General features: G+C 34.6%; 1 protein-coding gene across 13 annotated transcripts in view; it reads left to right on the top strand.

Annotated features, from left to right (window-relative positions):
- The window catches only part of WNK1 (WNK lysine deficient protein kinase 1), a 162,373-nt gene that overhangs the window by 109,722 nt on the left and 34,640 nt on the right, over positions 1–18,011 (top strand). For 10 of the 13 annotated variants that reach the window (XM_049624844.1, XM_049624849.1, XM_049624847.1 and 7 more), the window contains 6 exons: positions 4,213–4,301; positions 6,113–6,332; positions 7,406–7,739; positions 8,827–9,014; positions 13,847–15,076; positions 17,242–17,325. In XM_049624844.1, coding sequence (XP_049480801.1) covers positions 4,213–4,301; positions 6,113–6,332; positions 7,406–7,739; positions 8,827–9,014; positions 13,847–15,076; positions 17,242–17,325 — 2,145 coding nt within the window. The remainder of the gene's footprint in view (positions 1–4,212; positions 4,302–6,112; positions 6,333–7,405; positions 7,740–8,826; positions 9,015–13,846; positions 15,077–17,241; positions 17,326–18,011) is intronic. The other 3 variants (XM_049624856.1, XM_049624855.1, XM_049624853.1) reach the window with 1 other exon arrangement.

Here is an 18,011-nt window from a genome sequence, read left to right as displayed (position 1 = left end):
CTAACACATTTGAAACCTAAGCTTTTAAGAAGCAAGTGCTGGCAGTTTTTAAGAGCTAGCTAGAATATTGAACCAGAGAATACCATATTACGACTCAGTTTTATTTTTCCCCAGATTAGTTGGCAAACCATAAGTATATAGAATTCAAAGAAAAATTGAATCTATAAAATCCATGTATTATGTGTTTTCCATTTTTCTTAGTTCAAATCAACATTTTACAAACATTTATATCAACTCCTGATGTACCTTTGGAGGGAGTCACAGTTGTTTTCTTTCTTTCTTTTTCTCTTTTTTGGCTCGAAAATTGCACAAAAGTGGCCTTTGTTTTTGTTTTAAGAGAATACATAATTTTTTTAAAACCCAGAAATATCTTAAATTAGATATTCAAGAAGGTGTTCAAGAAGCACTTTTGTTGAATGCAGGGAAACATGCTACTCTCCCCGTCAAAAAAACCTATCATGGCACTGTTGCCTAAAGAGAGATTCCTGTTAGTTACAAAAGTAAGCAAGAATATTTCTAGAGACAGTGGGGTTGCTGGGTGTAGAAGAATGGAGTGAGCGAGTGTTTCTCCTTAACCAAATTTTTCTTATGTGTAAAATATTTAATCTGCCAATTTATCTGCCTTAGTACTCTTTTTCTGTTTTGTGTTTTTAAACCTCATTCAGAAGAGGTGAGCAAAACTTTGCCTGTACTGGTCAGAACAGGACTAGACTAGTATTTAGTGAGGCTAAATCAGGTAGTAAAGAAAACGAATGACATTAGGAGGATTTTAAAGGCTCTAAGTTGATCGTTTTTGTTGAAGTATATGAACTATGGAGTAGAAAAGATGAAATCTTAGCAAAATATTTTTTCATCATTAGTTTTGTTCTGTCTGGTGCTTAAAACCATGTTTTAGAATAATCTAGACCTTTTTTTTTTTTTATTTAAAAAAGTATGTTACCAAAAATATTTTAAAATGCATTGAGTTCTGCCTATTTCTTCACTGGATCATATAAATAAATAAAATAATAAAAAATACATTGAGTTCTTTCATTTCTTAAGAAGCCTGTAAGTATGATAAATGTATCAAAACCTGTGCTTGTTTATTTCAAGCAACTTTCTATTATGTTTCCCAGATGACTTTTCTGTAGGTCACTTTCAGTGTTAGGTTTCATGTTCGTTTTTACATTTTGTGGGGTCATTTTCAATATATAATCCCCATATATTCTTCTCAAATGGTTCAGAACACTTCTGCTAGATATTTTGATAATCCTGGCTTCTTGATGGTAGCTGAGTGGTAGCTGAAATTTCTTCTATCTTTTTCATTATCTGTGTGGGTAACAGTAAGCTGAATTAATCTTTTAGTACCAGCTGCTGGACTGGTAAGGTATGTCTCAGTTTTATTGGTTACCTTGGCACCTGCAATACCTTTTTTAAGTTGGCAGTGGCAATCAGATTACCAATTATATAGCACTGTTACAGAACTTTCTATATTTGAATCTTGAATAGCTTAACCTAGTAAATTTAAGGTGTTATATTATGCACAGTTTCTGGTTTTACCAGTATGACCTTATATAGCTCGTTTGTTCAACTAATAATTCTATTTATAAATAGAAATTCCTATTTGTAAAGTAGTGAATGTTTATATGGGTAGGATTAGCAAGAGGATTATTTATTTTTAAAAATAACCAAGGATGAAAGTAGGTTCACTCTACATCTTGGTGATTATTTTTCAAGAGAATTCTTTGCTTCCTTTTAACCCTAAGATTTATTATCTTTCGTGATTGCCTCTGAATTCAAAAGGGACTTTAGGTCAGCAAACTTAGTAATTCAAAGAGCTTGCAATCTAGATACCACATTTGATTCTAGCTGCCGTGAATGTAGGTTGGCAAGTTGAACAGGTACTGTCCCCATTTGCTAGATGAGGAATCTGAAATCATCATTCCAATATGCCTGTGCTAAATTGGAACAGAACTTTAATATAATCAATATATGTGTGTTTTATTAATATGTAGAGTTTTTACTGTCAGGAGGCCAAAGTACATTCCCCTAAAATATATAATGGAATAAGAAGCATTTTTCCTAATTATATCTGTATTCTCTTTGACCACTTTCCTGTAATATTTGAATTGACTTTACATGCAAAGGCCAAGTATGTATTAGTGTCCAGTTTTACCAAAGAACATTCTTTTAGACAATTTTCTGCTGATAGTAAATGTTCTACAAACTTGATATACAGTATTTTAGATTGTTCTTCCCATTATATTTATAAATAACATCTTTAAGGTTTGCTTTTATAGTTTTACATGTTTGTTGTAGAACATTAAAAACAAATATAACACAAAATCTCCAGTGTTTCCACTACCAGAGAACTTTCAGGGAGCATCATCCTTTTTTTTTTTTTTTTTTTCTCAAAATAGTTCCCATTTTCTTAAGCCCTTTAGTTTGAAATACCATACCAGCAACCTTTTGCTTCAGCAGCATTATTTTTCTTACTCTTATTTGAATTATTATATGAAGGCAAAGACAAGTTGGGAAAACTTACCTGGATTTGAAAAATAAGAAAATTAGGGAAAATAAAATAGTGATCTTTGTAGTCATTACTTAGAAATGAACCTTTTTGGGGCACCTTGGTGGCTCAGTTAACAACGTCAGCCCAGGTCGTGAATCTCACAGTTCACGGGTTTCGAGCCCCGTGTCGGGCTCTGTGCTGGCCACTCAGAGCCTGCTTTGGATTCTGTGTCTCCCTCTCTCTCTGCCCCTCCCCTGCTCACACTTGCTCTCTCTCTGTCAAAAAATAAAAAAAAGAAATGAACCTTTTAGGGGCGCCTGGGTGGCTCAGTCAGTTAAATGTCTGACTCTTGATTTGGGTTCAGATCATGATCTCGCAGTTTGGTGAGTTCGAGCCCCATGTTGGGCTCCATGCTGACAGTGCAGAGCCTGCTTGGGATTCTCTGTCTCCCTCTCTCTCTGCCCCTCCCCCACTTATGCTGTCGTTGTCTCTCTCAAAATAAATAAACTTAAAAAAATTTATTAAAAAAAAAAATGAACCTTTTAAATACATGGGTTTAACTTTAGGGTCAGTCCTACTGACAGTTCCTTGCTGTGGAAAGTTAGCCCTAGAGGTAGAATCCTCCAGATCAGGAGTTTGAATAACACAGTTGAATAACTGATGAGAATTAGAGTTGATCCTTGATACATGTTATTATAATCCATGCATTTCTGTGATTTGTCAGATTATTTTCACTAATTTTGTTTTAATTGATCTTGTCACTGAGACTATAGATGATTAAAATTTATATACTTTATTCTAACTTTTCGAGGACCTCTCCCTTCTATTTCTATATTCCTATTCCCTGTGTTTTATGTGTTTATGTGCCACTTGGACAGTATATCAGTGCAGCTACTTCAATCCACGTGGTTGCTTAGATAAGGTGGGAATAGCAAATGAGGTGATTTTCTCCATATCACCTCTCAGTATTTTGTTATTCTTACATCTTATGTATATTTTCTATACATTGCTGAAATTTTTATTTGCAAACAATTTACATTTTATGAAGATTCTAAAATACCACTAGGATACTATATAGTATTACATATAATAGTAGTGAGTTTTCTTCTGAAAATAGTTAGAAATCTTGTCTTTTATATGGATCTGATATATCACTTTTCATTTTATGTTTCATATGTACCAGACAATTTGCTCTTCTGTTATCATGCCAAAACAATCCAAATCCTTAACTCCTGTACTCACTGAGTTTGTTGCAGAGTACTGTGATAATAGAATACCTGCCAAACTAAGCATGTGAATTCATGCCCATTCGTGGATTCACTGTTCAAAGTAGTTAAATACTATGTTGATTAATGTGTTAGGGAACAAGGCTGAACAAAAGATCTAACCAGTTAGAGCATTTGGCCTTCTTTTTAGCCAATAACTTCCTTTACCTGAAACACAGCCGAAGATGTTGACAGTAGCCTAAATTTTTCCCTAGCCACATATAGAGGCTATGGAAATAAGAAACCCCACTATCTGACTCTTCTTGTTTTCTTGCCGTGGTTAAATTGCCTCTACTTAGCTCTGACCCTGCAATGGACCAGCTCCTGCAGGCAAATCAGAAAAAAGCCAGGATGGTAAGAAGGCAATCTAATAAAAGCTTAAGAGGCAATTCAAAATCAAAGTTCAAAGACCCTGCCATTATTAAATGTTTCTGTTGCTATTTTTATGTTTCTCAGGGAGTGAAGCCTGCCAGTTTTGACAAAGTAGCAATTCCTGAAGTGAAGGAAATTATTGAAGGATGCATAAGGCAAAACAAAGATGAAAGGTAAGTTGCCACTTTTAACTTAGGTATTGCATAAAAACATAAAATGTAATGATATGTCTGAATACAATACTCAATCTAAAGTGTATTTAATATTTCACTTGTGATTAATTTCTCTATTTATGTCATGGAATATCTTTAAAATTAGCATTCTGGGGCTGCCTGGTTGGCTTATTTGGTAGAGCATGTTACTCTTGATCTCAGTGAGTTCAAGCCCCACATTGGGTATAGAGATTACTTTAAAAAATAAAAATGTTTAAAAATCTTTAAAAAGTAGACTTCTGTCCATTTAAGGTCATATTGAGACTTGATATACGGAAATGTTGTGAAAATGTAGTGTCATAGGGTTTAAGTGAACCAGAACCATCTTAAACATAGCTGCTACATTCAGATACAACTACTTAACCTGTAGCGTCAGCGTAATTTATAAAACTCAATAGGGTTCAATCTCTTTCTAACCAGCAGATCTGTTTGTTAGTTCTTTACCCATTGAATTCTAAAAGGTGAAATAAAATCTTGGCTCTTGGAAATCAGCTCAACTATACAGGTCTTGATTTGCTGTCATTCTGCCAGAATTGAAGAGCAAAACATCAAAATTCCTTTCAGTAAAAAGAGACAAGTTTGCCCAAAGCTAGGAGGAGATCTGGCTTAGTCATTTGTACTAACAGGACTTTTCTCAGAGGAGCGGCAAGTATCTGATACATCATACAGCTGATTCATAACCCGTCAGGCATGGCAAAGAGCCAGTGTCTGTTTATGAAAAATAATCTACCCTCACCATCCCCACTCACCTTCCAAAAAAGAAAAAGAAGACCAGCCAGTACAAATATAAATTGTAAGTTGAGTATAATCTATCTCCTTAAGAATGAGAGCAATCAGGTATATCATCCAAATTAAAGAATTCAGTATCTTCACTTCTCCAGTCTCATTCTCTTTTCATAACTCTGTTATTTGGAAGAGCTTAACATCATGATCTTTAAGACTGTCCAATAGAAATTTAGTTTGGGTTTCTAATTTTATATACAGTGTTTGGAAAGGGGAGTCCTTAATCTTCTAAGAACTTTTTTTTTTACTATAAACAAAGGAGTATTTGTTTCCAGTCTTAAAACATATTGCTATTTCTTTTCTGGATGATACAGTTTACTAGATTACTGGTATTTTGAAACCATTTATCTAAAGAAGATTATTCCACAATCAGACTTTTTGCCTAGTACACAAATTGTTGAACAAGGAATTGAATTTATTGGGGTAAATAAAGTTGTAGTAGAAGGTAAAGAACTAGAAATCAAAAAACCTATTTTCAAATTTTGATTCAACCATTAAGCCTTCTAACTATGAGAAGATTTTCATCCTCTCTGAGCCTCCATTTCCTAAAAATCAAAATAATACCTTACTGGCTGTTGGTGAAGGATTAGATGAGGAGATTTTGTTAACTATAAATTAACATATGAGGAATTTTTGTTAACTGTAAATTTCTACGTAAACTATGTGGTATTTTGAAGCTATCATATTCTGTGTATTATTTGCTGTTACTAGTACATTGTTAACTAATATGAGATTAGATCACTTCGATTAAAAAGTATCACTTTCAACTTTTATTTATAAATGAGACTGTTCTGATGTTCTGTAACTTGAGATCAAAACTGTAATCACTATTTACACGGAGCAATGTAGAAATGAGTTATAAAATCTTTGTTTTTTTTTTAATAGTCCTTTTTTATTATTCCAAGCATGACAATAATCAGCCACACTTGAAAATTATGTTTTAAATTTAATGGTGTTTTGTTTTTGTTTCACTTCCCTCTCTTTGGTAGATATTCTATCAAAGACCTTTTGAACCATGCCTTCTTCCAGGAGGAAACAGGGGTACGGGTAGAATTAGCAGAAGAAGATGATGGAGAAAAGATAGCCATTAAATTATGGCTACGTATTGAAGATATTAAGAAACTAAAGGGAAAATACAAAGACAATGAAGCTATTGAGTTTTCCTTTGACTTGGAAAGAGATGTGCCAGAAGACGTTGCTCAAGAAATGGTAAATTAGCACTGATCTGCTATTTAAAAATTGATACAGACTTACAAATATTGGTATTATTGAGCAAAAAAGTTTATGAAGCAGTGTGGATGGCAGATCTCATTGATACAAAATTGTATTGATTAATGGCCCCAAAGTTATTTTTATTTAAGGAAAAGATAAATAGATGTAGATATATAAGGATGGATGGATGGGTCTAAAATGTATTCTGAAGTAATGTGAAAGACTGTAAGGTCAAATGACTCCTAATCTAGATAAACCTATAGAGTTCAAATGACAATTTATATTTTCTAAATACATAAATACTGATCAGTTATTGGGATAAACTCTATAAATACACTGTGAATTGTTTTTACTTGAGGGAGTTTTCAAGATCAATTTTTAGTAGGCAGCCTTTGATCAATCACTTTTTGAATTATGTCTAAAATATAACTTTTCAGAAATGAAACACTTCACCAATTTTAGGGTTGCCATAGTGCCTAAAATAGTGAATATAAAGAGATACTCCTAGAATATCTCTACTAGAATTTATAAGAACCATTCAATAGAAAGGGTCAGGTATGAAAGAGATATTTATTTTAATTGTTAGTTTTTTATACCATTAGAGATTTGTGTTTTTATTTGTTTTTTTTTTGTAACTTTCATGTATTTACCATGGTTGTTTCTGGTTAAGTTGTTGCCTAGTGAAACAAAGTTTAAAACAAGACAGATTAATATTAATAGTTAATGTGAGTGGGGAAATCGAGTGACTAGAATAAAATAAGCCTTATTTGGTTTAAAACCTTTGGTTTTAGGTTCCCCATTGTTTTGTTGTTATTAGGAGTGAAGGTACACCCACCCTGAGAGTTTCTACAAAGATGATGGCACCCACCCTATGAGTATCTATAAAAATGGTGGAGAAATGCATAATGCAGACCAATAATTTCACAATTTGGTTAAGACCAGTCCTTAGAGAGGTCTTTCTCTTCCCCCTTCTTCCTACTTTTTTCCCCACACCTGCTTCTTTTGTTTTATATTTGGTTTGCTTTCTTTTGATATTGTACTGCTTCCTAACACACTCCTTTATCCTGTAGGTAGAGTCTGGGTATGTCTGTGAAGGTGATCACAAGACCATGGCAAAAGCCATCAAAGATAGAGTATCATTAATTAAGAGAAAACGAGAACAACGGCAGTTGGTACGGGAGGAACAAGAAAAAAGAAAGCAGGAAGAGATCAATCAGAAACACCAGGTAGAACAACAATCAAGTACTTCCCAGGCAGGAGTCAAACAGATCCCATCTGCTAGTACTGGCATGCCTCCTGCTTCTACCACATCAGCTTCAGTTTCTACACAAGTAGAACCTGAAGAACCTGAGGCAGATCAACATCAACAACTACAGTACCAACAAACTAGTATATCTGTGTTATGTAAGTATTTTGGGAAGTGGACAAGTATGCTAAGGATACTCCTAAGTGATTTTTCATCTTTTTACTCATCATTTTTCACTGGCCTCTTGGTTTGAATCATGAAGCCAATATATAATAAGAAATTTGAAGTAATTACCACTAACAGACTAGGACAGGACAGTAAGGAAATGTGATTAGGATATAAAATAATTTGGGGCTCCTGGGTGGTTCAGTCAGTTAAGCATCCGACTTCGGCTCAGGTCATGATCTCACGGTTGTGGGTTCAAGCCCTGCATCGAGCTCTGTGCTGACAGCTCAGAGCCTGGAGCCTGTTTCAGATTCTTGTCTTCCTCTCTCTCTGCCCCTCCCCAGCTCGCGCTCTGTCTCCTTCTGTCTCAAAAATAAATAAACATTAAAAAGAAAGAAAGATATAAAATAATTTTACAGGTTCCAACATCTTAGAAGTTCCAGTTTATAGATTTCTACTTTTCACAATTCCTTAAAATAAAATGTAATTATGAAACTAATATTACACTGTATGCTAACTGGAATTTAAATAAAAACTTTTTTTAAAACTTACATCTGCAAAAATAAATGAATAAAATGAAATATAACTAATAATGAAAAATGAATAAATTTATCTTAGCTATTTGTAATTGAATCCATTAATCTGGTTCAGCTTTTTTAGCAAAGCTGAATAACATGTAGACTAGAAACTAATGCACCTCTTAGTTTTTGATTGAACTACCTCCTTAATACTAAGAATGCACTGCTCTCCAAAGTTAAGACTTTGAAAGCTACATCAAACCTATGGCTGACTAATAGCATTCCATTTTAGTTCCCTTATTCTTCAGGTAATAAGATTCTATGACAGCCATGCAGTTTTTTTTTTTTTAAAGACATTAAAACTTTTTTCCATATGGATCCTTCATGTTTTTAAGCATAGAAATCTACTTAGTAAAATAACTAGTATTCATTTTTTATTTAGTTCAGGTCTTTACAAAGAAAAAACTAATCCTAGAGTAATGGGTTTGTGATGGGAAAATATAAACCTCCTTTTTGTGATGTATGTCTCTCTGTGTTTTTTGGCAATTTATTTCTCCCTCAGCTGACGGGACGGTTGACAGTGGTCAAGGATCTTCTGTCTTCACAGAATCTCGAGTGAGCAGCCAACAGACAGTTTCATATGGGTCCCAACATGAACAGGCACATTCTACTGGCACAATCCCAGGGCATACAGCTTCTGTTGTCCAAGCACAATCTCAGCCTCATGGGGTATATCCATCCTCAAGTATGGTAAGTAACTGCATGAGAGAGTGTAAGCCTATAATGAGGGCCAATAGATGTAATATGTTAATTTCAGATTCTTTCTGCTATCCAAGTAATAGCATGAGTTTGAAGTAGATAATATAGATGGTATGTTTCTAAAGGAAATAGGTTTATTATAGAGTACAATTGGAGTAGTTCAGTTAGGCTAGAACATAAACATTAATGTATGAGAATCAGCTAAACTTCCTAGGTGAAGAAACTATGTACAAGATTTAGACTAATCTGTATTTGATTAAAGATAATGCCCTCTTTAGCACTTTAGAGTTGAAACTGTTCAAATCAGCATAAGTTGGACATACAAATGATTTGAGGGTGGGTGTGTGGAGTGTTTTTCAAAAGCTTACTTACTAAAAGAATTACTAAGCATCTTTTATAAGATTTCTTATTGTATAAAACACAGGTAAGACATTCAAACCATTAGAATGCTGCATGTGAGTACTTTAGAGTGAAGAAATCCTTTATTTGTATGACCATTTAATTTAGCGCTTGTGTTCAGTTAACCATCAGTTGCTATGCGTGTTCCTGCCTTAAAGTCTGTGTTGGACACAAATTCCTTCCCCAGTATACGTTCATTTGCTTTTTCTCTTTATTTGGTATGGTTTTATTACAGATTTATTTTCAGAATCCACTTATGGAGATTATTTCCTGAAATATTTTATGCATCTATGTAAACACAGATACACACACACTGCCCCATATTTTACATTAGCCACTCTTGCTTTTCATATAGAAAGTGTTAAAATAGGTATCAGGTAATACCCCATTTCTTTTTTTGACCCTCTGTGAAGTCTTCAGTGCTAAATAAAGTACATCATCTGCTTCAGGAAGGAATTAAGAGAATAACTGGTCACTGTATAGCACTTGTGTAGTGAGATCTTTAGACAGATTTTTTTTCTCTTTCTCAGAAAGCTTTTAAATCAGAATTTTGTGGAACTTTTGCTCGACATTAAATGAAAATCTTTCTCTGTTAAGAAAATACTTCTGCTTGCTCTGCTCTTTTGTCCTACGGCTTGGAATAAAAGACGTTTGTATGTTTCAGAGTCCATTCATGAGTCCTGCATTGGCTAAGTCTCAAGATGAATGGCCACAGTAACGCAAAGAAAACGACTAATACACTAATGTTTTCTACTTTTCTGACCTTTTAAAATAATTAAGTAGGGTAGAAGAATTTACAGAGACTATATAGATGTATTTCCGTGTTCTGACAAATATTATTTGTCAGCATTTCTTGTTCGTTTCTACTCTTGTTCTGGTTGATTTTTTGTGGATCATCATAACTAGATTTCTTTTTAACTATTTTTAATCTCTTTGCTTCCCTCATCACAGGGTAATGAACGTTAGGCGTCTCTATTTTAGAAAAGGAAATAGAATGATCATTTATGATTTTAAATATTTGAGCCACAAAGATAGTTATATTTATTTATTGATGCTCTAAAAGCAGACTGTTAATGACAGCCTTGCCTTTTAATGACAGTATTCTGTGGAGGTATATCATGAAGAGTCATCAAATATTGAGGATTTTTTAAATCTTATGATTCTTTTTCTTTCTTAATGCAGAAAGAATTTACTATGGCTTACAATAATATATCACTTATATGTGCAATAAAAAAATTAGAATAAAAGGGAAACAAGGGTGGAAAAAAAAATAGAACCAGGAATGAACTAAGTATGATAAGTATGATGATGCTTAAGTACTTACTACTGGTAGGCCACAAATTTCGTTCAAAGCATTCTGTGCAGCCAGTTTTGGAAAAGAAAACACAATCAACTATACAGTTCACAATACCTAACGGGAAATGACAAACTTGCTCAGGACAACTTTAACAGTATTAGGCATACTCCTTTTTAGCTGTATTAAAGTTTTTATGTTGAGACACTTCAAACTTTATAAACCTAAGTTGAATCTCTGATACGCCAGAAAACTCTTATTTAAAGTTTTACTCTTCAGAGACTCACATTTAAGGTATTTTTCCATTGACTACTTTGGTAAAACTATAGAATGTGTCTATGTTGTGAATTACTTCTAGAAAACTAATGCTTTTCCTGTTAGAAAATGAGTTTTTACTCTTTACAGATAAAGATAGGAAATGTAATAAATAAAATACTCTGAGACAACATTTTTTTTAGTCTGATCCCTTCTAAATAGAACTGAGAAACCTCTGAAATTTCCAGAGTTCCGGCAAAGTAATCCAGTCTTAAAGTCTTCTACACATTATAATGTACATTAAACTAATAGAATTAATTCTTTCTTAATCTTAGTAAGTTTAAAAAAAAACTGTAAGCCAGTATTCATTGTATTCCCTATCTATTCTACTACCTCAGTCAGTTGGCTCTTCTTATTCATACATTCATAACAATTGATGTAATTTCAGAATATTAGGAAGATAATTGATCATTATCATGGTGGTTCATAAAAAGCCTGTACATGGCCAACAGTGTAGAGAGCATAGTTGTGATCTGCCAGGTGTGCTTTGTGGAATTATGCCTCTCCAAAAAAAAATTGGATTTGCTGGATTGGGGGAGGATGGACAGTTCTTTAGGTCAGCTATGCCCTATTATCATTGTACATTTGGTTATTTTTTTTTTTCAAAGTATTGTGTTTTTCATGTGTGTGTTTGTTTTCTGTTTAGCCTCGTCGTGGCCGTAGCATGTCGGTTTGTGTTCCCCATCTTTCTGCTGTTCCCTCTCTGTCCCGCATCTCTCCCAGTGCTCCTTCCACCCCACCACCAGTGCTGTCTGCACCTCTTTCTCCTTCCCTCCTTCGGATTGCCCCTGAGGAAACTTTTGCCGAAAAGCTTTCTAAAGCATTGGAGAGTGTCCTGCCTATGCACTCTGCCTCTCAGCGCAAGCACCGACGCTCCAGCCTGCCTTCCCTCTTTGTCAGTACTGTATGTAACTGTAAACTTCCTGACAAATGAAAATTTATTACCAATGAATACATCCAGGCATCAAGAATTTTAATAAAAATTCGATAAATAAAAAGGACTACACTTACGCTTTCAGGATACCAGTTCTTCCTATAGGAAACTTTTTTGTTACAGGCTTTAAGGGGGGGAAAAAGCAAGGAGGTAATGAGAGAGAATGCTTATAGTGCCCTGGACACATATCAATGTGTACACAATAAAATTTAGTTTTTATTATATTCTCCTATCCCTAACTGACCTATACGAATCCTTGCATTTTCACATATTAATATAAAGAATATGTATTACTTCATTTTAAATTCATTGATTTAACCAAAAGCAGTTTTCTCTTTATCAAAAAAGTAACTCAAATACATTTTCTCTTCACGTCATTCTAAAGAGACACTAATGAAGCTGAATGAGTCCATTTTTTCCCCCATAGCAAAGAGTAATTGAAGACTGAAAGTTGCTTTTAATTCTTAGCAGTTTAAAGTGATGGTGTTGGCAAACTAAAACATATGTTCCCTCGTGGAAATTTGTCTCTTAGATTGATCAAACAAGGTGGGATCTTGACCCTAATGAATACATTATTTTTTGGAGGGTGCAAAAATGGTAGTTTTATTAAAGCACAAAAACAGGACTCATGGGCAGAAAGAGCTGCTGTGACCCTAGTGAATACATTAGATACACATGTAGTATATAAGATTTTCTTTGGCCCCATTGGTATCTATAAAAGATCTGTCTCTTAAAGTTGTGTTAAACACTGTGGGACCTTGCTGCTGCTTTTCCAGATAGAGAATATAGTTAACATTCTGATCTAGCAATATCAAAATATTCAGATTTGTACTTAGGAGAATGATTAGCCATACATATGTTATGGCTTTGGGATACTCCTTGAATAAACAGTAAAATGAAGCATTCTGGTCTGAAATAGAAGCCCTCTTTTAGCTGTTGTGAAGAAGCAACAGTTGAGCCATTTTGCTAACTTGATGGGGACTATCCCTACTGAAAGAATGAAATTAATCTACTCTTTTTAAGAAGAGTCCATAAAAGTGAATTATTACAGTGTACACTGTTTGCATTTGGCTAGGTAGGATTCTAAAATTATAGAGTCTTATGACTGTAACTGCCTATGTGAATAAAAAAGTGCTGTTAAGTCTGTTATTTATATTATCCTTTTCACTTGATTTGAACACTAAATTATTCACCCCTTAACTAGGATCAGAGAAGTGGACGTTCAGCAATTTGACATCTGTAACATGTTTCATGTAGTAAAATTAACTGCATCTAGTTTAAGATAGATAGGGGGGAAGGTATTTCTGTCAGTAGTCAGTAGTGTGTCTTTTACTGTCCACCAAAAATACTTCTTTTGATTTCTAGTTAGATGACATACTGTTAGTTGATAATAACACTGAAGCCTCTAACAGCACAGGATAATAATATAGAATATAGGAAAACTTTGTATAGCAGATTAAAGTGAAGTACCTTTCTTATATCTTAAAAATGTTGAGCTTACTATCTTCCCTTAACTCTTACTATTTTAATTCTTTTTCCACTGATTTAAATATACATTAAGTCTTAAGAGTGAGAATATTAATTGGGGGTAAAAACAGAATAAACACTTAGAAAATTCTTCCATTTCCTTAGAGAGAAGATGTTGTGGAAAAGCAGCTCTTATCTAACGCAAAGAATCCCACAGAATAACTTTATTGACCCTGGATGTATTTAATGGATTTTTACTATGCACATAATTTCCAAAAGCATTGTTATTTCTTTATTAATTATAAATTTTGTGTAACCGTTTCATAGGGTTACACAGAGCTACCCAGTTTTGCATGTCTAATGTAATTTCACATATGAATGTATGAATTACTTGTCTTATTCATGTTGATACAGCCTCAGTCCATGGCGCATCCGTGTGGGGGGACCCCAACATACCCAGAATCACAGATATTTTTCCCAACTATTCATGAACGTCCAGTTTCTTTTTCACCACCTCCCACCTGTCCACCGAAGGTGGCCATTTCCCAGCGGCGTAAGAGCACCTCCTTCTTGGAAGCCCAAACTCGCCACTTCCAACCCCTGCTGAGGACTGTTGGCCAAAATCTTCTTCCACCTGGTGGCAGCCCAACTAACTGGACACCAGAGGCCGTAGTTATGTTGGGCACTACAGCCAGTAGAATAACTGGAGAGCCAAGTGAGATACAGGTCCATCCTATGTTTGAACCAACTCAAGTTCACGGTGACTATAGACCTGGACTAGTACTTCCAGAAGAAGCTCACTATTTTATTCCTCAGGAACCAGTGTATCTAGCTTACCAGGCCCAGGTGACAGAACAGTATGAGGGTATTCCATACAACTCACCAGTACTGTCAAGTCCTATGAAACAGATACCTGAACAGAAGCCAGTACCAGGGGGCCCTACCTCAAGTTCTGTCTTTGAATTTCCATCTGGACAGGCTTTCCTGGTAGGACACCTTCAGAATTTAAGATTAGATTCTGGATTGAGTCCAGGATCTCCCCTCTCTAGTATTTCTGCACCTATCAGTACTGATGCTACACGTTTGAAATTTCACCCTGTCTTTGTTCCTCATTCTGCGCCCGCTGTGTTAACTCATAACAATGAGAGCAGAAGCAATTGTGTATTTGAGTTTCATGTTCACACTCCAAGCTCCTCTTCGGGAGAAGGAGGAGGAGTCTTGCCTCAGCGTGTTTACCGAAATCGACAGGTTGCAGTGGACTTCAATCAGGAAGAACCACCTCCTCAATCAGTTGGATTACATGGCCGCCTACAGCCTGTGACTGAAGAACAGCGTAATTACCATGCCCCAGAATTGACCGTTTCTGTGGTAGAGCCTATCGGACAGAACTGGCCAATAGGAAGCCCAGAATATTCCAGTGATTCCTCACAAATTACTTCTTCAGACCCCAGTGATTTTCAATCACCTCCCCCTACAGGGGGAGCAGCTGCACCTTTTGGCTCTGACGTCTCATTACCCTTTATCCATCTGCCTCAGACAGTGTTACAAGAATCCCCACTTTTCTTCTGTTTCCCCCAAGGAACCACATCTCAGCAGGTTTTATCTGCCTCATTTTCTTCAGGAGGATCTGCACTCCATCCACAGGTTATAGGAAAACTTCCACGATTCTTTTAAACTACCCTACTATGCATCATTACATTTAAGTTTTCTATCCCTCCTTTCCATTTATGTGGATTATTTTTAATTTTATTCGTAATATTAGTATTTCTCCTTTTGGGGGGATTATAAACTACTTGTATATAAGAACAAAATATGAGAGAGAAGCTGCCTCATTTACCTATAATATGTGCAAACCCTTGAAAAAGAGAACACAAAAACTAGAACTTTAGTCACTCGTCAAAATCAGTTACTTCTATCCATATGTAGAATAATTTCAATTTGTAGTGAGAATGTAACTGTCTATCATGTAAAGTTGACTCATCGTTGATTATTTATAAATATTAATATGAAGTATTTCTCTCTCCCTAGAAACAAACATGGCTAGTTTTTGGGTTTTTTTTTTTTTAATAGGTTTTTTTTCTGTAAAATGAAAAGAATGGAAAATAGGGAGTTTTTTAAAGAGTATTAAGAATACACAAAATTTTGATTAGTTTGGAGGAATCTTAAAAGAGAAAAGAAACATCTTAAGAATTTAGGAACAAATGAAAATGCCTTTTAAAATGGCATCATTTGAACAAGTCACTGTGTATTATATGTCCAAATAAAATGCTAATCCATAAAATTGATTCTAATTTTTAGCAACAAAATTGTAATCTAGTGTGGGTGGTAGGATTTTTTTTTTTGTTTTTAAGAATTTGTGATAGATGTTGCAAGCTGAGAAACAGATATCTCAGGCCTTGGTTTTTTCCTCAACAAATTAAATTTTGTTATTTATGGGTATGGGCATATGTACTCTCGCAAATAAAGACAAAGTAATGGGCATAACAGAATTCAAGTGGAGTCAGTATTAACTGTCATATATTCCTTTGATATATTTTATCAAATGTATAAGTCTTATAAAATCTATATAGGAGACTTTCCAATTATATATTCAAGGCATTGCTTGGATCTTTTAAATATTCCACTCTTATAAAATACTGTATGTTCTTGATACTTTCTTCCTGTGTTCTTCACTCATAAGGGGCATAAACAATCCCAAAAGTGTACATAAAGTATCAGTTATTTAGAATAGTTCTAGGAAGCAAGAAGATCCAGAAATGAAAATTACGTTGCATCGGCATGCAGTGTACTCACTGTGTGCTCACATTAATGCACTGCTTGTCAGCCTGTATTATAAATCTTAACACACTGCCAGCCATTCTTCTTTAAACTTTCCAAAGTAAGCCATCAGGCAGTAAATTTACATACTGCAGAAAGAATGAATACTTAATAGTGGTTAAGATGCAGTGACATGTGTCAAATCCAAGTAAGCTTCAAAGAAACCCCTCTAAACTGAAATGGAACACCAAAGTTTGTGGGCCTTTTCATTTCCTTAACTTACCTACGTAAGAAATCCTGCATTCATTTCTCACTTTCTCAATTATTTTAACTTAGACTTCTAGGTCAGGGTTTCTCAAATTCAACACTTGATGGTTTAGGTTGGATGATTCTTTGTTGTAGGTCGTGGTTCTGTGCATTGTAGGATGTTTAGCAGCATCCTTGGCTTCTAACTAGTACATGCCTGTAGAAACCACCTCCCCCAGTTGTGACAACCAAAAATGTCTCTAGATACTGACAAATGATCCCTGGAAGGGCAAAATCACTTCTGCGTGACAACCATTACTCTAGGTTAGTGACAATGACAAGTTTTTTACATTTTTAGTAAAAGTCACCCTAGCACTATAAGAAGTAGCAAAAGGAACCAAATTAGCACTCTCAAATACCCTTTGTCTTTAATTATTCCAATACAGGGTTATTTCACATTGGTAGTCATGCTACTTTTTCCTGATTATTATACTTTCAGTAACAATTTTATTATGAATTTTACTATTTTGGTCAGCTAAAATTATAGCCCAAACACAGCAGTAGTAAGTTAGGTTTTAACCACTAGTGGTTTTTGCGTGGGATCAGGATACATTCTGTGATATAATCTGTCTCTAACCCTTTCTTACAAAAGATGCCCCAGTGGTCTCCCATACATACTTAATCAAGCTAATGTTTCATTTTGCTCAAGCAAACTCTCAGGAGTTTGAATGTTTATTGCAAAAGCCTGACCTCTCTGTACTTACATAGGGCTTCGCTAATTTGTTGTATTCACTTTTTTCCTTCAGGCACAGGGGCAAAGCCAGGGTCAACCATCCTCAAGTAGCCTAACAGGGGTTCCATCTTCCCTGCCCATACAACATTCTCAGCAGGTGAGAACAACTAACTCATTGCTACATTTTATATATTAATAGTAACCAAAACACTGCTTAACATCTTTTCATGAATTAGATTCCTTACGTAAATAAATGGTTTGCCATGTTCTTGAAAGAAAAATCAAGAGGCATAACATTTCTTTTAGAAACATTTTAGAAAATCTTCCCTTTTGTTTAATGTATTTTTAAATTATCTACTAAATTTAGACATATGTTGAAATTCAAAAGAATCGTTAACTGATATTTATCTGCCTTCTTAAATACATGATTCTACACATAATCTAACAACACAAAGAATGTCAGTTTTCTTTTTATATTTGTGACTTATCCTTTTATGAGCATTTTGCTATTGCTTTCATTGTATTTGACTAATACTGCTATACTCCTTTTTAATTAATTTCTAATCTGTGAGATGGGGTATCAGATTTTATGCTGAGAGAACTGAACAGCTACGTTAGGAACTTTTTAAACATTTTTAAACTTTGATTTGGGGAGTTTATTCCTAAAGGTCCATAGAACTCAAAAGGTTATAGTACAGTGCTAATGTATTCAACAGCAAAACTAGTAATTCTAAAATTAAACATGTATAGTTCATTACTGATATTAGTTAATAGCAATTATTTGCATGGGAATAAGGCTTTTTTGACACTATTGAATATTTTAGCTGTTTCAAATAAAATTGA

The sequence above is a fragment of the Panthera uncia genome, chromosome B4, assembly GCF_023721935.1.
Source record: "Panthera uncia isolate 11264 chromosome B4, Puncia_PCG_1.0, whole genome shotgun sequence".
Lineage (NCBI taxonomy): Eukaryota > Metazoa > Chordata > Mammalia > Carnivora > Felidae > Panthera > Panthera uncia.
This window is presented reverse-complemented; position numbering and strand designations above follow the sequence as displayed.